Source organism: Cucurbita pepo, unplaced genomic scaffold (genome assembly GCF_002806865.2).
Source record: "Cucurbita pepo subsp. pepo cultivar mu-cu-16 unplaced genomic scaffold, ASM280686v2 Cp4.1_scaffold000174, whole genome shotgun sequence".
Taxonomy (NCBI): domain Eukaryota; kingdom Viridiplantae; phylum Streptophyta; class Magnoliopsida; order Cucurbitales; family Cucurbitaceae; genus Cucurbita; species Cucurbita pepo.
The window spans coordinates 36,355-61,542 of NW_019646449.1; the positions used below are offsets into that span (position 1 = coordinate 36,355).

The window sequence follows — 25,188 nt, forward strand, 5'->3', positions numbered from 1 at the left end:
AACAGAGTGATGAGCGCGTTGCCATTTTGGGCCAGAAATGTGAAGGCCCAACCAATTCATTTGGTGTTTATTTACAATAGTTCATTAATATATTTAGGTTACACTTACGTACGTGGTTAATTATGGTCATAGAATATGAAGGTTACGAACTCTTGAAATGCCTCACGGAAGGTCAAGGGTTTTATTTTGAGGGTATATAAATCAATGTACTCGTAAGAAAGACTTGAAAAATATAGTAGAAATAGCCTTTATGCTTCCCTTTGATAAGGGTTAAGTTTCTTTGCAATTACACGTAGTTTAGATTGCATTTTTAGAATCATTTAAGCTTGACACGATCGATCTTGCTTGTAGAGTTATTCGAATTTCTACCAGTGTTCTTGCCTTGAGATATTTGATTAATAAGATAATCCGAATTTTACTTTCCTTTTGAGTAATTCTTTAGCCAAGAGCTAAGTTCCGTTGTAATTCCACGTAGTTTAGATTGCATGTTTAAAATCATTCAAGCTTGACATGATTGATCTTGTCTGTGGAGTGATTCAAATCTCAAACCAATGTACTTTCTAGAATGGACCAAGAGGGATCTGGTGGGCTTCCTCGTTCCATGTACTCTGCTCGCTCATTAAGGAGAAGTTCGGGACAAAATCATAGTGGATGTCAAAGCGACACCTCTAGGATATGGCAGCTTATGTTATGTCATCATTTCAGATTTTCGGCCTATATCAACACTAGGGAAATAGAGTGAATCATTTAGATCTTGAATCAACTCGTACATCATCAAATCAATACTTGGACCCAATAAACCTAATGGAGTTACCTAAAAACTTGAAACTCGCAACTTGAATTCTTCATCTACCACATCAGAAATCACAAAATTTAACTTGCTGAATCCATGGATAAGCAAGAGACAACTCGGTGAACTGAAACATCTTAGTAACTAGAGGAAAAGAAAGCAAAAGCAATTCTCGTAGTAGCGGCAAGTAAAATGGGAGCAGCCTAAATTGTGAAAACGGAGTTGTGGGAAAGCAATACAAGCGTCGTGCTGTGAGGCGAAGTGGTGGAGTGCTGCACCCTAAATGGCGAGAGTCCAGTAGCCAAAAGCATTACTAGCTTATGCTCTGACCTAAGTAGCATGAGGCACGTTGAATCCTGTGTGAATCAGCTAAGTGGAAATCCAAACAAGATCTGAGATTTGGTATCATTTTTTTTAATCTTAAACTACAACTGAGTTCACTGTTGAAATGTCTATGGACTAGGCTGGATCGAACATTTTGATAAATGAATAAACATGTATCGTGTAGTTTTTATTTACATGTTATTGAATTGTTATGATGTTGTATGATTATTCGTTATATGTGCTTCCATGTGTCCTCGTTCACAACTCTTATAGTCATGTATATGATTTGCAAGACACCATGATGTAAGATGTGTTTTTCATCTTATAAGGAACTTATATCATGTCATGCAAAGAAATATGTGTGAATCATCTCATTGAACTATAATTTTATGTGAGATCTCGTGCATGTTGTATGATTATACGATCATGAATAATTTTTTTAGTTATATAATGTACAGATACATACATTTACGACATTATTTGTGTTCCTTTCTTTTCTATTTGGTTGAGCGGCGTGAACGTGCGCTTGCCCGTAGTCAAGTCAAACTTAGGGGGTAAGTTAATAATTTGTGTGCCTTTCTTTTCTATTTGGTTGAGTTGTGTGAACGAACGTTTGCCCGTAGTCAAACTTAGGGGGTAAGTTAATGATTCGTGTTCCTTTCTTTTCTATTTGGTTGAGTTGTGTGAACGTGCGCTGGCCCGTAAGGGGGTAAGTTAATGATTTGTGTTCCTTTCTTTTCTATTTGGTTGAGCTGATCGTGTGCTACGTAGACAATGGCCACAAGTTTAGGTCCTAACAATCGTAATTACACTATTATAACACAAACTTTTTGGTAATAAGACAGGGAGCACGAGACCTCATTACATTTAATTATGATTGCATACGAGATCGAGCACAAGCACGAGAATAAATTATGATTTAAATTGCATTTGATTCTTCCATTGTTATATTTTGATTCTTCAACACTCAAAATGTCTATTTTAGTACAATAATAGTCAAATTACAATTTGATCATAATAAACTCATACGACTAAATTTAAAGTTTCGACAAAATTTATAATCTAACCTAAACTAATAAAAATGCATATTTTAGTCTTCAAATTTTGGCCTTTATTGAAAGTTCTATGACCAAAATCAGCTTTTGAAACAAAGGATGTTTCCAGTCTAAGACTTCTAAAGCAAATAGGCCTAACCTTGCATTCACAAGACTTAAATCTACATTTCTACGTAATCTAGAATACAATGACAAAGATTATAATGTGGGGACTTATTGAAAAGCCGGCCCAAATCCACCGCTAGCAGATATTGTCTTCTTTGGGCTTTCCCTTTCGGGCTTCCCTTCAAAGGCTTTAAAATGCGTCTGCTAGGGGAAGGTTTCCACACCCTTATAAATAGTGTTTTGTTCTCCTCCCCAACCAATGTGGGACATCATGGGACATCACAGGAGATGCTATCCGCAAAGCTTTTTCGATAACCATCTCTTTCGTGTCGTGACATCCATGGCGACGAACACCTTGGCCTTCCTCTCATCTTCTAAAAGCTTACAAGCTTCCAAAAACAACTCATCATCCATGTCTGGCACACTCTGGAGTGCAGAAACAACATTTTCTATTGAGTAATCCACGACATGGACCATATTTTTCACCAAACTTCCCTTACTACTGTCTATTTCCTGCATCTCTTCCTTGATTCTCTTAACCCTTTTGCTCCCAAAGGAAGTTGATGGAGTGGAAGATTCAAACCCCTTTCTCTCATAAGGTGTTTTACATTCTGTAAACGAATCACTTCTACAAATTTTTCGAGTAGCGTCTTCAACCTTTACATTCAGACGAGAGCTATCTAATCTTCCATCTCGAAACTCATCATTATATATCAAGCACAAATCTTCATACCTATGGATGATTCTGCCTCTGCGTACACTATCATTTGCAAGCTCCTGCAGAAAAAGAAAAAGAAGTGAATTGGGCATCATTTTAAGAAATGGGAGTTTGCTATGCCAAGGATAACAATGTGTTTTCGAAGTCGGGAAACACAAAACGCATATAAATGCGTCATTCGAGAGAAACCAAATTGTTAGGTTATGGATTTATAGCTTATTATACATACTAAAACTATATATGATAAATGACAAATAAATTGTTCGCGGCTATGTATCTAAAGAGCTATGTATATGATAGATAGTTATATATGACAGATATTATATCTGATAAAACTATATATAGTAAACTGAACTAGATAGATATATATAGTAGATGTTATATCTGATAAATCTATATATAGTAAACTGAACTATATATATACTCCATGTACTCCTAGACCGTCTTTGAAAATGAACTTTCTCCATTTTCTGTATTCTCTTACATTACTTTACTGTAGTTATCAATATAAACCATTTCTTCTTGTATTTTCTCTCTTCTACTTCTTTGAATTCATCTAGTATTTTCTCTCTTCTACTTCTTTGAATTCATCTAGATCGAGTGTGTGTTGTGAACAACTTCCTCCTCTCCCACTCACTCTATATACAATCCAACTCCCACCGACAATCTTTTGGCTTATATCTATTGTGCCCTTCATAGTATTATTATCACATACCTTAATACGAGCTTCACATACATCATTATCGGTTACCATAGATTGGTGAATTCCGCCACGTGCCATATTTTTCTGATCGACCATATGTTGAGCATCTTTATATTCCTTCTTTATGCTAAAGAATCGACTTTCAAGGAGATCTCTATCACACGTAAGTTCAAATGTCTTGTTAAATGAGGCAACCATCCAGGCCCAAGCATGATCAGTGAATGTAGATCCGATCTTGTTCCCTCTACGGACTTGCTCTAGCATGAGGTCAACATAATAATCATCCATCTGGTTCGTCCATTCAATTATTGCTTGATCACTGTTATCAGAAAAGAATTGCTCCTCCTCTTCATCTACTGGAGCAAAACAAGACAATAAGGACAAATTATTAGAGATTGTTTTTCAAAATGGCAGACTTGAGACCCAAAATAATCAAAGTTAAGCTATTCTAATAATTCATTCACTTTGGTCTTGTTCTCTAAATATGAAATTGAGTAGACATAAACTAGATTACCAAACATCACCCAGTTATACTGAGTGACCAGAGAAAAGAATATACAGAGCGACAAAGTAAAGCAATATTGAGCCGATGCGGTTGAGGATTGTTGGGAAGGAGTCCCACATTGACTAATTTAGGGAACGATCATGGGTTTATAAGTAAGGAATACATCTCTATTGGTATGGGGCCTTTTGGGAAAACCAAAAGTAAAGCTATGAAAGCTTATGCTCAAAGTGGACAATATCATACCATTGTGGAGGTTCGTGGTTCCTAACAGATGCATGTTAAAATTGGTTTCCTTAAAGGAAAAGATTAACTGAGCTCCTTTTGCCTCAACAAGGGTGAAACCAATCACTTGATGTGATGGTTGCAGCACGTTAATAAATAAACTTATGGCACACTATCAGTCTATTTGCATAAACTTATAGCACACTATCAGTCTATTTGCATCTCGAACAAGTGCAATACATACACTTTTTAGACGACCTGCAATTCAGCTTGCATGAACTAAAATGTGAAGTATGCAACATGAATTCACATGTGACTCAAGTTTATAACTGCACGTATCCTGAAGAGAAGTACTGGAAAATAGAAATTATTCTAGTGTTTTCTGTACGGAAAATATGCTAGAAAGAGAGAGACCAATATTTACTTCCGGATAACTGTCAATGGTATCCACAGAGTCAAATAAATAATGTTGGTGATTTGAAGTCTTGCTGTTTCCAAATATCAAGAACAAATCATTGAAATTTGGAAGAGCCCTGTTCTGGTACGATCTTGCATCTGGATATTCCTGCAAAGTCTAGGTATGAGCCTACTTCAATAAGAAAACTTTAATGAACTTAAAAATTTTAATGATATAATTACCTCAATGTATGTGTCCCAGAGGTCATCTTCAGCAATTATCATCTGTTGTAACTCATCCCAGACAAAACCATCCTGATCAAGTAGAAATTTCATATCATGAAATCTTTTCCTAAGATTAAAAAATCTACTTTTTAATACATCTTCATCGTGTTGAGGCCCAAATTCTGCACTGAACTTGGAAACCATATGATCCCAAGCTTGTTTGTTGAAATTTTGATCAACCATATTTCCGATGCGAACTTGATGTAACATTAGATCAATAAACCATCTGTCTGTTTGAGGTGTCCAATCAGATCTCCAGTGATAGCTATTGCTAGTTCTGACACCTTTAAAAAAATTGAAAATAAATGATATGTAAAGGGAAGTCCTCAAAGTAAACAAGATCCAATTCTATATTTTAACAAATAACTCAAGACCTCAGTAGACAATTGGAGGAGATCCAAAGAGGACTGATATCTCTCATAGATTTAACTGCTAACAACCTCATATTACAAATGCTGCATTATCATCAATTTCAGTTTATTGCTTAATATTCTTTTTTCTTTTCTTGTGTGTGTGACATGTGTGAGTGCGGTGGAGGGATTACATGCCTACATAGATACCATTTTGAATAAATCCTTTCCAAGAGCATTTATGAGCATATATGGTAATTCATCCCCCCAATTTGGGGATAATATGGTCCTCACTACAAACGATAAAGTTCATGCATGCAATTTTTTTTGAATTAGTGAGAATTCTAGGGAAAGCATCATGTCTCAAGGTCAATTTCGGCGGGCATTAATCTACCAAGAAAGAACATATACATTCTTTTTAATAAGAAAGCCCGCTTGACAAATGAAAGTACAAAATAAAGATGACAAAAAAACGAGCCACAGAACAGAGACTAACAAACAAACAAACAAAACAAGGCAAAATTTAGAGTAAGAGACACCAATTGTAACCAAAGAAAGGAACGTGACTTCACAACATTCCAATGATTTCTCTATTGCAGAATGGGATTATTCTGCCTCCCTCAACCAAAGATTGTTTATAATCTTTTATTTGAGGTCGCAATTTGAAAAGAACCCAAGTCATTTGGCAAAATGCTTCCAAGGTCATTTTCAGCGAGAATATTTATTGTGTGGTTTCTATTTCGACTTCTATTTCCAAAGGATTTTTCTTTCAGATAATTACATTTCTTCTCTTATAAATTCCAATTGGAATTTTCTTTGACTCCTTAAATTTGATTGAATAAAATGGATATTATTGTCCCAAGAAAATGAAAAAAAACAATTGACATAGAAAAATAAAAGTTAAATTACATTTTAGACTCCCTAAACTTGGGTTTTGAGACTATTTGATCTCTAAACTTTAAATAGTATATACTAGGTCTTTGAATTCTCAATCCCGTGTCTAATAGGTCTCCAAATTTTAAAAAATATTCCATAGATCCTTAAACTTTCAATTTTGTGTTAATAGGCCTTTCAATTTTCAATTTTGAGCTGACCTACTGGAATTTTTTAAATACATAAATTTTTTAGACATATAATTAAATGTTTAAATACAATTTTAGGTCTAATACCTTAATTAATTTTAAAATTCTCAATTACTTCATAGATCTATTGACAGAAAATTGAAAGTTTAAGAACTAATTGAACAATTCTTTAGAGTTTAGGACCTAGTAGACATTGAAATTAAAATTTTAGGGAGCTTCCATCTTCACGGACCTATTAGACACAAAGTTGAAAATTTGAAACTAACTAGAAATAAATTAACCATATCCTAACCACTTAAAACTTATAGGAAAACATAGCATTAGAATCTAGAATAAGACTGAAAGAACCTAATGGGAAAGGAGGATGCCAGGGATTTACGTGGAATCATACGTGACTGTGTGCGAATTGAAAAGAGGATATAAAAGTTTGAACTTCTAATTCATCTGGCATTTAACAGGAGTACCCATGAGAATGAGCAAGAAAAGTTCTTTGTCGCTGGAGAAAAAGGAAGTGGCCTGCAGAGGTCAACAAAATTTGCACCTGATATGCAAGCTAGGGAAAAATACAACTCAAGGAAGGATTAGGAGGTACGACTGTAGGCTGATTATCTCAGTAGATGCATATTATGCAATGAGAGGAACCACTAGATTGTTTGCCATTTTGGTACCTCTACAGTATGAGTTGTTGGTAGGATATGCTTCTCATATTCAAGTGTAGTTAGGGGCTCACAACATTCACCATGGAGAATAATGAGATTTACCATGTGGACACTCCACACTAATTAAAAGCAAACTAATATTCTATGGATGAGTGCATTTAGGAGATTGTATTAAATCTACGTTTGAACTTGTTTAACGAAAGGAAAAGCTTCGAAAACTGCCATAAAATTAGCAAAACTTCGTTATTCTAATTGGTGCTCTCTTAGATTCCTGTTCTAACTATTCCCCTAATATAATGAACTGTGGTATGGTTCTTTTTTCCTTTTTGTAAACTCATAGAGGTCAATAATCTGGTAAATTATGACGACAATATATATTTTTTTTTTGGTCATCTTTGCAACAATTTCATAAAAAAAAAAATAAAGAATTTACATTTCCTCCCAGGCACAGATTAGTACTCAATCAAAAATAAACATAAACAAAGGAGTTTACACTTCCAACCCATGCACAGACTAGAACTCGAATCAAAATAAATAAACAAGCCTACACATGAGAGGATTAATCAAAATTATTTTAGTATTTAAAGCCACAAAACAGTTTTGAGTTCTTAGAGTTGGTGATAATTTACCAAAAACAAAAGAAAAAAACTCACCTTTGCCACCACTAGCGATTCCTTGATCAAATTGTTTTGGCCCCTGCCCTCCATCAGGAACTGAATTTCCATAAATCAAGCACAGATCATTATAGCTAGGTATTGGACCAGTTCTGTATGATTTTGCATGTGGGTGTTCCTACGTTTATAAGGGTTAGACAGTAGCAATTGGAATTGAAGAACTAGAGGCAGAAAGGGAAAAGCTCACCTTAATATATGCAGACCAAGTATCATCGTATGCAATTACTGAATGTCGTCTTTCATCCCACCAAAATCCTCTCTGCTTGAGAATATTTTTTAAATCAAAGTATTGCTTCTCCAAACTTTTGAAATGCCTCCGAAAGGAATCTTGGTTAAATACCAGTCCAAATCTTTCCTTGAACGAGGCAATTATGTTAGTCCACATAAGATCATCATTGTAATCAATATTCTTCACTTTACCCACAACCTCCAGCATAAGATCAATGAAATAACCATCCATTTCAAGAGACCAGTGCATGCTTGAAGAATCATTGTCAGCATGGGAATGGACGTTTTCTCCTTCAACAAGAAAGACATTCACAAATTTAAGAGAAGATAACTAATCATGATGATAACTGATTTAAAGATGCCATAAGACCAGAAGTCAAGGTCTTACTTTCAATAATATTGCATTATTGAATGAGCACCAAAATCAGTCTAGCAACACGCATAATACATATATATTGTTTCTTGCATTTACGGGAGATATCAGCTATCATAAATATATCAGACCATTGAAAGCATCTAAGAAGCACGAATACAGATATGAGACATGAATATAACACAACACAGACATGGTAACATGACATTTAAAAAAAAAAAAGAAAAATCTACTATACAAACATGGAAATAACTCATTTTTTTAATACGAAGCAATTATTAAAATATAAACTAAAAAATATATATACAAGAACAAAATATTTATCTGCTTAAAAATTAGTCTGATATATTGAATTCTTAAAATTTATTGTTTTTGTCCTATATTATTATGTGTCTATTTAGTATCCTTAATAAATGTTCAATACACGTCTAAGCACTGTTGAGTCCATATTGACTTTAAACAACTAGAGTCTAACACATCAATATTGTGCTAACATGTTTCAATATGTGTCGAAGTGTCCAACATGGAGACAAACACGTTGGTCAAACTAAAGTGTCTGTGCTTCTTAGGAGTTCACAGCCAGTTCATTTTTTTCTTGCCAACTCTCGTATAATTATAGTTCTTTTAAAACAAGAATTACATGGTTGAAAGTACTAATTTTGATGAATAAATGAGTTTCAACCGAGCATTATGTAAGCCTTACCAGTATCTTGAGGTAAGAAGCCACATTCAAAATGCTTCAATTGCTGCATATGATCACATTGCCCATTGCTCATCGTATCATCGTAGATCAAACTCAAATCTAGAAAATTTAGCAAGGTCCTTTTTCTATATGCACAGGCATCTGGATTTGCCTACATTGACAGTAGTAGATATAACATATGATATAGTTAATTTATTTATACAAAGTTAAAAACAACCATGCACCTTGATATAATCATCCCACACACCATCATCCGCTACCACCATTTGTTGTTTCTCATCCCATGAGAAGCCTCTGGCCTCAAGTAGAATCCTTAGATCAATATAGTATGCTTTCAATTTCCTATAACGATGTTTCAAGAAACTCTTCTTATATTGATAGCCAAATTCAGCATTAAAGATAGTGATCATATCTCTCCATGACTGCTTCTTGAAAGCACCATTTATCCTGCAGCCTTTTCTCACTTGGTCGATCATAAGTTTCACAAGGTACTGATCCATATCAAGAGTCCAGTCTGTTCTTGAATTCTCTTTATTCACAGGGGCAAGGCCATTCATGCCAGCATCTACAACAGTAATGTTATTAACTTCAATTCATCAAGATATGATGGTTCTTTAAATAAACAAGCTAACATTGAAGGATTAAGGATGAAAATACTTCCTTGATAACAAGAAAAAATAAATATGACAAAAGAGGATCCTGTTGCTTCTTAGCAACTTAGCACACCCCAGCCAGAGGTGAATAATTTTAACATCTATAAAAAGGGGTGGGGAAACTTCCCGTGATTCATCAGTTAAAACATCCCATGCTCGTTTTCTTCTAAAAATTGCTAGATTAGATCACATTCACAAAAACTGATATATTATTACCCAGAATAAACGGGCAGAACAGAAGGTACTGATGCTTGACTCTGAAAATAGGCCAAGGCAGGAAACGTGTTTCTCATCTCCACACGTTGATGTGTTATCGGAATAAAATCTTTATCGTAGACCTTCTAAGTTTTTGTCTATTTTCCAGATATGCAGAGCTCCCTTATCTCCACATTGACACCTGAATAATAAAAAAATTACTAAAACTTTTTCTACATTTCTTTTGTTATGCATCCTCCTCAGACTCGGCTATCCCACAAGCATAAATATACGATGACAGAGGCAGGCTCCATATAATTTAAATCTGAGAAGCTAGCCTTCAAATTCCAACAAAAATTGTACAAATTTTGTAGGTTTCTTAAAGTACACAGAAACACACCTATACACAATCCCATCATGTCATCATCAAACTCTAAGTCATGGCTCGACATACTATATCTCCCATCAGCAGTAGTATGTGCATATATCAAACACAAATCATTGAAATTTATCAGAGACCTGTTCCTGTACGACTGAATATCTGGATGGGCCTGCAAATAAATAGTATCATTTAATTTCATATTTATAATGAAGATTAGAAAACGTCAGTCCAAACATTACTCACCCTGATGAAGCTGTCCCAAATATTATTCTCTGCGATGATTATTTGTCTAGTATTATCCCAAGAAAACCCTTCATTATCAAGGAGATTCCTTATGTCATTAAATTGTTTCCATAAATTAGTGTAACGACATTTTAAGATATTAATGTCATATGGAGACCCAAATCTAGCATTGAACATCATCAGCATGTCATTCCAAGCTTGTTTATTGAATGTATGACCCATCCTGTTGCCTTTATGCACTTGATCTAACATAAGATCAATAAAATATTGCTCCATTGCCGGTGTCCAATTTGTCCTCAAGCGATCACTGCTGATACCGGCTTGGTCATTCATACTTTCGACCTGTAAGAAAATAATAATAAATATCAGAATGCTAGCTTTTCCGTGCAACATCAATAAGTTCAGAAGTGATTGTGGACCAATTAACTTGCAAATGCATTATTCTTAACTTGAATGAAGTTGTAACAACCATTAGGATCATGGTCAGTATAGTTTAGGCATCAGTTATACAAGGTAGGATCCTACGCAATCTTCAAGAACAAAATTTAGAACGCACCAAAACATAAGCCATTTTATATGGATTCACAAACAATGTAGGCTACTTTTTAACAGAAAAATCAGTTACGAACCGAAAACCATCCGACGACAAATTGCCAAAAAGAAGACGATAAAAAAGAGAGTAAACATTGCAGAATACTTGAATACTTGATATTCTGCTTTGTGTAGATGAAAATTTCAAAGGACAGTGTTCGTTAAGAGAGTACTCTTGCGCTAATAATGATAAAATTATTATTGCGCAAAGCTCAAACAAAATAACAACCACGAACAGAACCGCAAGGTGAAAGAAAATTAAGAAAAAACTACAAAAAGAACAGCAGAATCCTAATTTCTTTTCCCGTTCAATTACAAGTAAGAAACACAAAAGTGAAAAACAAAGTTCAGAAATATCAAACCTACTTAACATCGTAAACAGAGAACGATGCAATGAAATTTGAAAACTGTTGTTCCAACAATTTTGTAGTTAAATGCTAAAAACGCCGGCAACATCTTATGATTTTTGCTATAAACATTGCAATTTACAAAAGCGTCTGAGTGAAAACCTCCGAGAGGGCGAGAACACTGCTGCAATTTTGGACTCGGAAGCGATGGTGGAGCCTCCAGAATCTGAGTGACCGATGAAGATATCGATCTTACAAAAAAAATGCCATTAAGTTCACAAGTTCGAAACGAATGAGACGATTATGGTTTTTTATTTTTATTATTATTTTCTTTTTAATGTTGTGTTCTCCTCTTTCGAATCTTCCTCTTAACCGAGACTCGACTCCTCTCTCTGGAGCCCTCGAACAAAGGGTAGTTCGACACTTTAGTCACTTTTTGACTACACTTCCGAAGCTCACAATTCTTTGTTCGATTTTTGAGAATTATATTGTTATGGCTAAGTTTAAGGCATGATTCTGATACCATGTTAGAAATCACGACTTTCCACGATGGTATGATATATTTGGAAACTTCTTCTTAATCGAGGCTCGACTCCTCTCTCTGGAACCCTCGAACAAAGGGTAGTTCGACACTTTAGTCACTTTTTTGAGGCTCACAATTCTTTATTCGATATTTGAGGATTCTATTGTTACGCCTAAGTTTAAGGCATGGTTCTGGTACCATGTTAGAAATCACGACTTTCCACGATGGTATGATATATTTGGAAACTTCTTCTTAATCGAGGCTCGACTCCTCTCTCTGGAACCCTCGAACAAAGGGTAGTTCGATACTTAGTCACTTTTTTACTACACCTCCGAGGCTCACAATTCTTTGTTCGATATTTGAGAATTCTATTGTTATGGCTAAGTTTAAGGCATGGTTCTGATACCATGTTAGAAATCCCGACTTTCCACGATGGTATGATATATTTGGAATCTTCCTCTTAATCGAGGCTCGACTCCTCTCTCTGAAGCCCTCGAACAAAGGGTAGTTCGACACTTTAGTCACTTTTTGACTACACTTCCGAGGCTCACAATTCTTTGTTCGATATTTGAGAATTCTATTGTTATGCCTAAGTTTAAGGCATGACTCTAATACCATGTTAGAAATCACGACTCTTCACGGTTATATGATATTGTCCACTTTCAGCATAAGCTCTGATCACTTTGTTTTGGGCTTTCCCAAAACGTCTCATAGCAATGGAGATGTATTCCTAAACCCATGATCATTCCCTAAATTAGCGGAACTCACTCCCAATAATCCTCAACAAAAGACAGTAAGAGTTCACAAACAAATACAAATCAATCTATAATTATTCCAACAAACAAATTTTCATCAACAACAAGCAAAAATTATAACATTCTATATAATTCAACATTGTCATAAAGATAAAGCAATTAAATAGCTGCTCGAGCAATTCATTATTTTAAAAATTATAAAAATTATAAAAATATAATGATAGATCATAAAATTAAAAAAATAATTAATTTAAAGAAATAATGCATAACAAAAAAAAAAAAAATAATAAATAAATAAATTACTTCCCGACCAAATCAAAAAAATATAAATTGTAATATAATATTACAACAAACAGATAATAAATAAATTAAAATTTAAAATTACTTGTCTCTCCTTTTACCAATCTAATGTTGTGTCCACGGTTTTAGATTTTAGATGTCAAAGAACTCCTAAAATAATCAAGAATTTTTATAGTAGTCAGCTTGTTATTGACAGATCTGATCGGGTGAAAAGCGATTCACCAGCCACTACATCTGTGGATCCCACCAAATCATTAAACCCAGCGGCTACTCGCTCTTTGATCAGTGATTCGCCGGCCACTAGATCGATTCATACCAAATGTTTATTGAGAAGCTACGGTAGACACTAATACGGTCAAAACATTTTGGATAACTTTTGATAAAACTCGATATTTAAATTCATTTACTTTCCACTGAATTCGACGATAAAAATGAATGATCGAAAGTAAAAAGAATCTTAAAAAAAATTTCAATCGCGTTCCAACCAACACAAGGACAGAAATCACTAGTTTCAAAAAATATATTTAAGAATTCGTAAATCACTGTCTTAAAATCAAGACAAAACTTATAGATGATTGTTTGTTAGTTCATTCCGGTTATAAACACTATATTTAAAAATAATATAAAATATTTAAAGCTGGAATTAAACTCGCACGTGTAAGATTGTAATACCTAAATATATTTTATAAGATATTGTTCGTTTCGGGTCAACCTGAAAATTTGTCTAATGAACCCAAAATCCGAAACGAATTTATTCAGTTTTCAGAAAATTAACCAAATCCAATCTGAAATGCTAACTCAACTCAACTCAGTCCTTATAATTTGGGTTGGGTTGGTTCAATTGTCGAGATCAATGTACACTCCTAATATCCAATTGAGTGTCGACCCTTGAAGCGATAAGCATAGTCACTTAAGGCATGGGCAACTATTCGTCATTTGTGTCTTCAAGCTCATGGGTGAACCTAGATAGCTCGGTGAACATCCGTTGTGATAGCTCGTGGCTCAGGAACGCTTTTTGGTTCTTGCACGTCGCTACGGTGGGGTAGTACTTCTCGGAAAAGGTTTCCCTAAATCAGGTCCAAGGGATGACCCTTTCTTACATGCACAAGGTCTTGAAGGTAGTTTTCCACCATAAACGCGTCTCTTTATTTATCATGTACGTGACGTAATGGACCTTGAAATTTTCTAGGAAGTAGCTTCTAGTCATGCGTCGGGTACTCATCAATAGTTCAACTTCTGGATGCATGCATTCCTTGGGATGTCAAGACCGCGTAAATTATTTAGCTTGTCCGCATTTTCATAGTTGTCTTCATGAAGGACTGCAGAGCCTCCAGGGTGAACGTGATCGTAGGTTGTTCTGGGGGCGTAGTCTGATTAAGCCCTTGTTGAGTTTCTATCTTTGTATTTTGAGGCACATTTTCAACTTCAATATCGTATTCTTCGAATGTTTCTTATCGCAATTCATCTAATTGTAACGGCACAAACGCTTCAATACTTGAGCGTTCCTCCATATCCCCAGGTATTGTAATGCATCGACTGACATGGGTCCTTTCAGCATATTTTATTTTCATTTACATGTTTACTAGAAAAATTTCTGGAAAATCACCCGATATAAAATTGATCCAAGATAAACACACTCAACTTTAGTGTTCTTATAATTGAGTCATCGAAAAAGAAGGTTCGTCTTGTTTGTATACACATAGTAACTTCAATTCTTTTTATTTTTGTCACGACCCAATATTTTACTATGGACCGTGACTAATTACAACACATGAATGCACAAAGTGATTTAAATATGAAAGAGAGGAAATCATTTAACTCCAATAAAGTTTTTGAACGACAAACAAACAAAACACTTAACAGTTTGGAAATAAATTTCGAAAGAATGCAAATACAAAATAAAGACTGGACTGACTCTCCGAACAACCCATTCTGTTGAGTTATGGAGTCTGCTCCCTGTATTTATAGCTTGGTCAATGGCTANTCCGAACAACCCATTCTGTTGAGTTATGGAGTCTGCTCCCTGTATTTATAGACTTTTGATAAAACTCGATATTTAAATTCATTTACTTTCCACCGAACTCGACGATAAAATGAATGATCGAAAGTAAAAAGAATCCTAAAAAAAATTCCAATCGCGTTCGAACCAACACAAAGACAGAAATCACTAGTTTCAAAAAATATATTTAAGAATTCATAAATCACAGTCTTAAAATTAAGACAAAACTTATAGATGATTGTTCGTTAGTTCATTCCGGTTATAAACACTATATTTAAAAATAATATAAAATATTTAAAGCTGGAATTAAACTCGCACGTGTAAGATTGTAATACCTAAATATATTTTATAAGATATTGTTCGTTTCGGGTCAACCTGAAAATTTGTCTAATGAACCCAAAATCCGAAACGAATTTATTCAGTTTTCAGAAAATTAACCAAATCCAATCTGAAATGCTAACTCAACTCAACTCAGTCCTTATAATTTGGGTTGGGTTGGTTCAATTGTCGAGATCAATGTACACTCCTAATATCCAATTGAGTGTCGACCCTTGAAGCGATAAGCATAGTCACTTAAGGCATGGGCAACTATTCGTCATTTGTGTCTTCAAGCTCATGGGTGAACCTAGATAGCTCGGTGAACATCCGTTGTGATAGCTCGTGGCTCAGGAACGCTTTTTGGTTCTTGCACGTCGCTACGGTGGGGTAGTACTTCTCGGAAAAGGTTTCCCTAAATCAGGTCCAAGGGATGACCCTTTCTTACATGCACAAGGTCTTGAAGGTAGTTTTCCACCATAAACGCGTCTCTTTATTTATCATGTACGTGACGTAATGGACCTTGAAATTTTCTAGGAAGTAGCTTCTAGTCATGCGTCGGGTACTCATCAATAGTTCAACTTCTGGATGCATGCATTCCTTGGGATGTCAAGACCGCGTAAATTATTTAGCTTGTCCGCATTTTCATAGTTGTCTTCATGAAGGACTGCAGAGCCTCCAGGGTGAACGTGATCGTAGGTTGTTCTGGGGGCGTAGTCTGATTAAGCCCTTGTTGAGTTTCTATCTTTGTATTTTGAGGCACATTTTCAACTTCAATATCGTATTCTTCGAATGTTTCTTATCGCAATTCATCTAATTGTAACGGCACAAACGCTTCAATACTTGAGCGTTCCTCCATATCCCCAGGTATTGTAATGCATCGACTGACATGGGTCCTTTCAGCATATTTTATTTTCATTTACATGTTTACTAGAAAAATTTCTGGAAAATCACCCGATATAAAATTGATCCAAGATAAACACACTCAACTTTAGTGTTCTTATAATTGAGTCATCGAAAAAGAAGGTTCGTCTTGTTTGTATACACATAGTAACTTCAATTCTTTTTATTTTTGTCACGACCCAATATTTTACTATGGACCGTGACTAATTACAACACATGAATGCACAAAGTGATTTAAATATGAAAGAGAGGAAATCATTTAACTCCAATAAAGTTTTTGAACGACAAACAAACAAAACACTTAACAGTTTGGAAATAAATTTCGAAAGAATGCAAATACAAAATAAAGACTGGACTGACTCTCCGAACAACCCATTCTGTTGAGTTATGGAGTCTGCTCCCTGTATTTATAGCTTGGTCAATGGCTATATCCGGTAAAGCTATATATGGTACATAGCTATATATAGTAGATGGTTAAATCTGGTAAAGCTATATTTAGTAGACTGAACCATATATATATCCCGTCCAGTAAAGCTCTTAAATGTACTTTTCTATTCTCTGTACTCTCTTGTTGTACATGCCTGAAGTCATCAATAAAAAATCCTTTTAGCCAGAGTTCTCCTTGCAACTTCTCTCTATCCTTCTCTTTGTGTTCATCTAGATCGAGCGTGTGCGTTGTTGTGCGATCCTAACAACTGGTATCGATCCTAACACATTCCTCTGTAACAATCCCCGTCTCCATCACGCCTGCCCTTGACCGATGCCTCGCGCCGCCCTCCGCCGCTCACCGGCCGACTCCTTTTTTTTTTTTTTTTTTTTTTTTTTTTNGTCCTCTGCAATCCATAACACAGAGTCCCATTTCCGATTTTCATATCTTTTGATTCGTAGTTCGGATTGATATGATTTCTTTGGCAAGGTTCTAGATCGTGTTAGGGGTTACGTCCTGGTATTTTTTTCGTAATTTTTTGCTTAACTACCGGACGAGTTAAGAGCATCGGAAGTTCGCTTACCGTTCTCGGACGATTTTCGGATCTCCGTCTTCGGGTTGAGATTTTGGCCAAACTTCTTCGCAAATTGAGTGTAGAGTTGTTCCTAGGTGAATAAATCAACATTTTAGGACTCGATTCACATAGAAAAAGCTCATATATGAAAATGTCGTTCAGAACCTTACCTCACGAATCGTTCTTGGATCTTGACAGAGCGTTGGCCTCGCTAGCCTATCGGTCCTTGTACAGGTCTCGTCTGAAGGTGGATTCCGACGGTGGTCCAATGAACTTCGCGGCGACTCTTTTTTGTTTCCTCTCGGTTTCTCTCTAACTTTCTCTTTCTTTTGCACGAGCATTGATGGGTTTTCCTTGAACCCCTATCATGGCTGGAGGGGGCAAAATGACATTTTTGCCCCTCTATCATATCATTACGATCGCCTCCTTCTTTATATGAGTATCACACCAGAAGTTCGATGTAATTGTTTAGAAATTTTCGTATGGTATGGAAATCAATATATAATAAATAGCTAAAAATGTATTATTTATCGAGCACATCAAGATTATGTGACAATTTATGCTACGATATGAACTATGATATGATTATGCTGTATTATGAAACTATGTTGTGATACCAATGTCATGCAATACATAAACTTCCACATGTCATGCCACTTATATTATGGCAACATGTTCACTCTATGCCTACGAGACATTGATAAGTCATATATATTAATCATGAAAGATATGTGCAGTATACAGATGCACGTCTCATAAGACCGCTATATCATGAAAAGAATTAAGGTATGATTTGCATCATAAGTATATGTCGTGATTTGAAACTATGACACTCATGCATTTTGTATATCACGTGCATCAGGGTACTTCCTCGTTATGATTAGTACAAACGTGTATACTATGATATTATGTGAACTCCTTTTCCTCTATGGCTTCGGGCTCTAGTCCGTAGTTAGGCCCAGAGGTACATATAGGAACATGTCTAGTCGATACATGTACACATGTGCGAGACCAAAGTCATAATATTTTTATAAAAATATAGATCACACCATGATTACATATGATTACATTTCGAGTATTTTTAATAATAAAAATAAGGGCATTACGGCTAAATTAAATTTTTTTTTTCTTGGTATCATTAAATTACATGTAACACCATAAAAAATTTCTTCCTTTCAACATCACTTTCACCTTCAAATTCAAAAGCTTCGGTGAGCATTGTTATGAAATTAATGTCCACAATGTTTAAATAGAATACAAACTCTATACTAAATCCTAAAAATAAGAGAAAGATAAGATAAAAGATATAAAATATAAAATTTTAACTAATCATAGCTATATAAAATATATTCCAAAACTGCCCGATAGTAGGTTGATAACATCCACCCCTTGTCTTTACGAGGGTAGGTCAATAATACCCAACTTGTCTTTACGAGTGTAGGTCAATAACACTCAACTTGTCTTTACGAGTGAGGTCAATAACACCCAACTTATCTTTACGAGTGAGGTCAATAACAGTTTTCATTCTTAACATGGTATCAGAGCATCATTCTTAACCGTTTTCATTTCTAAATTAAATATTTTAAAATCAATCCATTGCTCAAAACAACTATCATCGATCAATATAGATCTTTTTATTGAAACTTTTTAGATTGAACCAAAGATAAAGTTATAAGAGTTTATACTCAAAATCGATAATATTAAAGATAACGGAAATTCTGTTGTTAACACACGAAGACAATTGCATAGTTGAGATCACAACTCACAGTTTTTAGGATCTCGAGGAATGATAAACAATGTAGAAAAAGAAAAAAAGAGAGAGAAAAAAAGGAGAAAATAGCATACTAAGAACACGAACACGAACAAAAATAAATCTACCAACTTTGAATGTGAATGTAACGGCCAGATCCACCGCTAGCAGCTATTGTCCTCTTTGGGCTTTCTCCTTCGGGCTTCCCCTCAAGGCTTTAAAACGCGTTTGCTAGGGGAAGGTTTCCACACCCTTATAAAGGGTGATTTGTTCTCCTCCCCAACCAATGTGGGACATCACAATCCACCCCCCTTCGGGGCCCAGCGTCCTCGCTGGCACTCTTTCCTTTCTCCAATCGATGTGAGACCGCCCCCAAATCCACCCCCTTTGGGGCCCAGCGTCCTTACTGGCTCACTGCCTCGTGTCTACCCCCTTCGAGGAACAGCGAGAAGGCTAACACATCGTCCGGTGTCTGGCTTTGATATCATTTGTAACGGCCCAGATCCACCGCTAGCAGATATTGTCCTCTTTGGGCTTTCCCTTTCAGGCTTCCCCTCAAGGCTTTAAAACGCGTCTGCTAGGGGAAGGTTTCCACACTCTTATAAAGGGTGATTTGTTCTCCTCCCCAAACAATGTGGGACATCGCAGTGAATCAAACTTGTTGAATCATTATGCCAACCTTAAATGGATATCAACACAGACCTACCTAACCTAAATCTTTTTAATCTTCTAAACTAAATAAAAATGAAGCATAAACAAGTAGATCCTAAAGTAAATATGCAGTTTCCAGCATTAATATCACCTCAAACAAAACAAGAAATGAATGATAATTTCAAGAACCCTGATGATTGGTATGTGAAAATCAAATCCTACACTAAATAACAGTAAAATATACAAAGACTTATAAATGTTACCATTGTTTCATTGCAGATTCAGTGTTGTAAGGAGATCAACTCGCTTATCCGGCTGCCTATATCAACATCCTGGCCACAAGCATCCATGACCAAAGTCCTCCAAGTTTCAGCGTCAAACCTCATCTGTCTCTTTTCCATCTCCTCCAAGACAAAGCAAACATAATCACGGTTTTCGCCTCTCAAAAGGCCAACAATTAAAGAAGCAAAAGTTTGTAAACGAGGACAGTGCCCACTCATCAACATGGAATTCAAAACCTTCATAGCCCCATCGAAGTCCCCTGCATTACAAAACCCATCAATCATCATCCTATAAGTTGCTGCATTAGGATTACAACCTCCAACTTGCATTTTAACCAATACTTTATAAGCATCCTCAACCCTTCCTTCCTTGCACAGGTAATTCACAAGAATATTATACGTCACAACGTCAGGCTTCAAACGTCTCTTCTTCATCTCATTTAGTAAAGATTCCACCTCGTCGATGTTCCCCGTCTTTCCAAGATGTGTCATTAAAACACCATAATTCACAGGCCGTGGTTTACAACCATGAAACTCCATATCGAACATCAACTTTTTGGCTTCCTTGTATTTACCTATGAAGCACCATCCTTCCATTAACAATGCATAAGTAACAGCATTTGGATGATTTCCTTTCTGAATCATGTTCTCAAACAAACACAGTGCTGTGTCCATTTCACCATTTCTACACAAAAGCCCCAAAAGACTATTGTATGTTACTACACTAGGTTGCACCCTCTTCTCAAGCATTTCGTTGAACAGGTTACACGCTTGTTCCCACTCACCCTTCTTGATCCAACCCTTGATCATTATATTATAGGTCACTGAATTAGGACGGAAGCCCATTTCATAAGCCTGCTGGAAGATTTCACTTGCTTTAGAAAACTGGTCACAGTCAACTAGTGTATTAAGCAATACATTCAAGGACTGCCGACTACGAAAACAATTAAAGGAAGGCATTCGATGGAAAAGCTCAATACCTTTCTCAACCAAATGGGCTTTCCCATAATGTTGAATCAAAGCGACAAAAAGGGTCTCATTGCAGCGAATGTTCCTATTTTGTAAATGACCAAGAATCATCTCGACAGCTTCAAATCTACGAGAACGGGCCAACTTGTAGATGAGAGATGAGTAGGAAGGATAGTGGTGTTTGAATCCCCTTTCATGGTAATCCTCGAAGAGAGCCAATGCCTCACATGGATCCTTTACCTCTTTAACATCGGTGACGAAAGGAATGGGCTCACGGAGCTTTTGATGTTGTTTATGAGGACTCACATAGTCAGATTTGTTTGGCCGGTGAGTGCTAAGCAATTGGAAATGTAATAAGCACACATTTCGGTGAAAAACGAGTAATCTCGATCCCTTGATCAATTTCTGTATCATTGAACTACAACACACAAATCAGTGAACCCAAATATCTTATACGAAATATTGTTTTGGCCCAATTTCTATATCTGACTGAAACAGCTTTTCGCCTTTAGAAACCTATCAGAACAGACAAAATAAATAAATAAAAGGTTAACAATACATACAAATGAGGGCATGAATAGACTGTAGTTGACAATAGATATGAAAAAAGGTCTAGATCAAGGCAGAAAATGTTCTCCCAATAAGAAAACACCGTTCCAAATAGCAGATAGCATAATGATAGAGCACCAAATCTCCTAAACCCCTATGGAGGCAAATGAATAAGGTTAGGAATCAGGAATCACTACAATTGTATGATATTGTCCACTTTGAGCATAAATTCTCATGGTTTTGCTTTGGGCTTCCCCAAAAGGCCTCATACAAATGGAGATGTATTCCTTACTTATAAACCCATGATCATTCCCTAAATTAGCCAATGTAGGACTCCCTCCCAGCAATCCTCGACAAATAATAGGTCGATTTGAACAACTGCGCTGTACAATACATGACAACAGTATGATATAAATATAATCAACTCCGAGCATGGTCAATATAAAGCACAATATCATAATTTTCTTTCTGCTACCCTCGCGCAATGGCTTGCTATGAGTCTATCCCTACCAACAACACAAATTTCTTTTCTGACAGGACGAAAAAAGAAAAAAAAATGGAGCAGGACAATAACAAGAATGGAACGGAACAACAAGCTTCTGTACCATTCAGATCCTTAGCCTTGATCATTTAGATGACAATGTTCGAGAGAATAAGTCCAATAAGTACCTATGGGATCATCAACACAGCCAGTTTGATCATATAATGGTCGCAATTCTTCTCATCCCCAAGAATGAACGTAACATTTTACAACCAATGAACGTAAACAACTATCGATAAATTCTAACAGATGATAAAAAATTAACTTAATCAAAACTGAAATTAAAATTATACTAAACAAAATGAAAATTTACTTCACCTAAACAGATCCTTAGTTCTACTAAAATCAAGATGGTGCTACAAAATCTAAAATCAAGCGGCTTCAATTAGCTCATACAGTGAAGAAAAACTCACTAATTGTCATCAACGCCTGTAGTTAGGTCCTGAAGAGTTTTGAAATTCTCAAAACTCTTCAGGAACGGAGATGGTATGCTAGGTAGGTCATTCGGAGATCATGATGCTCGCAAACCTCGCAAAATAGGAGCTGGCGCAGGCCTGTCTTTCGCCGTCGTGCCGCGCCGCCTGGATGGTCTCGGCGAGTGTGTCGCCGGAAGGTTCGCAGTGGAGGGAGGGAAACAGAGAGCTCACGGAGAGGACTCCGGCGAAGAAGAGAGGTGGAAGATAGTTTAAGGGTTACTGTAAAAAATGACTTTTGAAAAAATTTAGATATAAGCATATATGTCTTCCCCTTCCAATACACTAAAAATAAATATTTTATTAATAAAAAATAGAACGAGTAAACTTAGGGTGTAGTCTAGAAGGTGTATATTAGGGAAACAAATCTCCAAATGAGAATAAGATACCGAACAATTTAACTACGATAATTAAAACTTGATAACGAACTATGAACTACCAGCAAGCTGCTTACTGCGCTTGTTACGATCCAATATACGAGCCGTGACTTACGACGACACATGAATGTAAGAAAATAATTTGAAATCGCAATAGAGGAAAAAAATCATTTATTTTTCGTTAAAATTTCGAAACGACAAATAAAACAATCAACAGTTTGGAAACAAAATATGAAAAATGCAATTACAAAATAAAGACTGGACTGACGTCCCGGGACAACATATTCCTCTATGATGGTTCTCGTCTCTATCACGCTCGCCCTTGACCGATGTCTCGCGCTCCTGAAAAAGGAAAACATAGCAAGGATGAATATAAAAATTATACCCACCTACTTGTAGGCTCTCATCGCATCGTAACTTAATAGAATTTCCACGGTCTCCTAATTGGCTCTAGGATGTCTAGTTCTAGTCTTAGTCTCTTGGAGCTTGCTCCTTGGAGTTGCACTGGTTCATCGTCCTTTCATTTGATACCTAAGATTTTCTAATGTCGAGCTAAAATGGTCGGTATCTCTCTATGAGGTGCTACCTCTGCATGGCTATCTGAGACTACATGATGTCTAGTTTAGGGGTGTGCTGAGTTCCTCCTAAGCCCATATAGTTCCCCTATGGGGGGAGCGAGCCAACCTGTTCCCATGCAGCTAATGGGCCGTACGACGTTGGGACACATTTCCCATGCGAAATGGCTAGGAGTAGTAAGAATTGATTAGGAACCCCTAGTCCTCCCACGATGCTATAGATACCGTTCACACAACTAGCCGTCTAAAAACACTCCTAAGGTACCTCGTCACCGTGGTAATCTGCTAGGTTCCTAGGAGAAGGTTAGATCTAGCTAGAGTGACTTGTCACTCCTGACCGCAAATCCCTAGGCTTATCCTAGCGATGTGTCATAGAAAATAATAGAGTGTGCATGCAACCGTCATCTAACATCATAATATGTAATTCATGCAAATTAGACACGCAAGCTCAATGGGGCGATGACCTCCATCAAGCACCTGGAATGCGAAGTTCACGCTCAATGGGGCGAAGTCATCCATCAAGCACCCGGAATGCGGAGTACACAATTCCAACATGAATTAAACATATGCATACATACAACGAAAATTAAAAGCATGATCACACATTCAGTTAATTCACCCAATAATTCATGTTCATTGCTATCAATATGCCTAATTTCAATTATAGAAGGCTACCACCTAAGACAATTAACTAGCATGCATGTAATCTGAGCGAATCCTACAAGTATTTCTTCTAAAACACCAGGTGGTGACTTACCTGGTTGACGCGTGCCCTTTCGCTAGCGTTTCTATGCCCGTGAGGTGTCCAAAAATATTGATTTTCTTCGATTAGGTCCCTATTTACATAAAAATATTGTTAGAACTGGGATCGGGACGGGCAAACAGAAGGCAAACGGGCGAAAACGAGCCTTTCACGCGTCGCCCACACGCCCTCATGCGTGGGGAAGGGCGTAAGTCACAGGCCACACGTGTGATTGCCACGCGTGGACTGCTTCTGTGAGGTCGCGGGTCAGGCAGTCCTGTCTGGTTCAGGCCGGTCAGCGGTTTAGTTCGGTTTGGGTTTGCAGGTAACACGTGTCACCGTTGCACTGGAGTTGCGTTGCTCCAACCGACGATCGACGCATGTCCGCCGCTTGCCAAGTCGTGCTCCGCCGCCTGCTGGACGGAACGTGACTGTCGAAAAATTCTCTCCTTTTTTTTTCTTGTTCTCTCTCTCTCTCATGCAATCTGTAACATAGAGCCATTTTTCGATCCGTCGTTTCCGATTTCTATATCTTTTGATTTGGAATTCGGATAGATATGATTTCTTCAACAAAGTTCTAGATTGATATGGTTTACGATCCTGGTATTTTTTCGTAATTTTTGCTTAATTACTAGACGAGTTACGAGCATTGGAAGTTTGCTTACCGTTCTCGAATTTTCGCCTTCGGATCGAGATTTCAACAAAACTTCTTCACAGATCGTGTGGAGAGTTTTTCCTAGTTTAATATGTCAACATTTTAGAACTCAATTTACCTAGGAAAAGTTCAGATCCGCAAAAGTTCGTTCAAGAACCTTACCTCAAGAAACGCCATTGGATCTTGATAGAGCGTCGGCCTCGCGAGCCTATCAGGCCTTATACAGGTCTCGTCTAAAGGTGGATT

At 36.6% G+C, this 25,188-nt stretch overlaps 2 protein-coding genes across 12 annotated transcripts; both read right to left on the bottom strand.

Annotated features, from left to right (window-relative positions):
- Positions 1–2,300: 2,300 nt before the first annotated feature.
- LOC111784223 lies at positions 2,301–11,851 on the bottom strand. 6 transcript variants are annotated; one of them, XM_023665005.1, is made up of 11 exons: positions 11,746–11,851; positions 10,646–10,987; positions 10,421–10,571; positions 9,397–9,737; positions 9,173–9,323; positions 8,056–8,387; positions 7,848–7,986; positions 5,062–5,387; positions 4,837–4,987; positions 3,708–4,051; positions 2,301–3,051 (listed from the first exon to the last, which is right to left on the bottom strand). In XM_023665005.1, exons 2-11 carry the CDS (start codon positions 10,976–10,978, stop codon positions 2,566–2,568), a joined length of 2,754 nt encoding a protein of 917 aa, XP_023520773.1. In that variant the 5' UTR covers positions 10,979–10,987; positions 11,746–11,851; the 3' UTR covers positions 2,301–2,565. The 6 variants fall into 6 exon arrangements, with proteins under 6 accessions (XP_023520773.1, XP_023520774.1, XP_023520775.1 ...); XM_023665006.1 differs by lacking the exon at positions 11,746–11,851 and adding an exon at positions 11,603–11,725; XM_023665007.1 differs by lacking the exon at positions 11,746–11,851 and adding an exon at positions 11,599–11,725.
- Positions 11,852–19,881: 8,030 nt separating this feature from the next.
- On the bottom strand, positions 19,882–22,829 carry LOC111784225 (pentatricopeptide repeat-containing protein At1g07740, mitochondrial). Of its 6 annotated transcripts, none has more exons than XM_023665014.1 (3): positions 22,534–22,829; positions 21,872–21,957; positions 19,882–21,546 (listed from the first exon to the last, which is right to left on the bottom strand). In XM_023665014.1, exon 3 carries the CDS (start codon positions 21,442–21,444, stop codon positions 20,062–20,064), a length of 1,383 nt encoding a protein of 460 aa, XP_023520782.1. In that variant the 5' UTR covers positions 21,445–21,546; positions 21,872–21,957; positions 22,534–22,829; the 3' UTR covers positions 19,882–20,061. The 6 variants fall into 6 exon arrangements, with proteins under 6 accessions (XP_023520782.1, XP_023520781.1, XP_023520783.1 ...); XM_023665013.1 differs by having other exon boundaries at positions 21,872–21,962; XM_023665015.1 differs by lacking the exon at positions 21,872–21,957 and adding an exon at positions 22,185–22,248.
- Between the last annotated feature and the right edge of the window lie 2,359 nt (positions 22,830–25,188).

Bases quoted from the DNA above. Each gene is read 5' to 3' on its own strand.
- LOC111784225 (XM_023665011.1), bottom strand. From the start codon at position 21,444: ATGATACAGAAATTGATCAAGGGATCGAGATTACTCGTTTTTCACCGA.
- LOC111784223 (XM_023665005.1), bottom strand. From the start codon at position 10,978: ATGAATGACCAAGCCGGTATCAGCAGTGATCGCTTGAGGACAAATTGG. The intron at 7,987-8,055 runs GTGAGCTTTTCC...TTATAAACGTAG, and splicing joins CTTGGTCTGCATATATTAAG to GAACACCCACATGCAAAATC. The intron at 5,388-7,847 runs GTGAGTTTTTTT...ATTTTTTTAAAG, and splicing joins AATCGCTAGTGGTGGCAAAG to GTGTCAGAACTAGCAATAGC.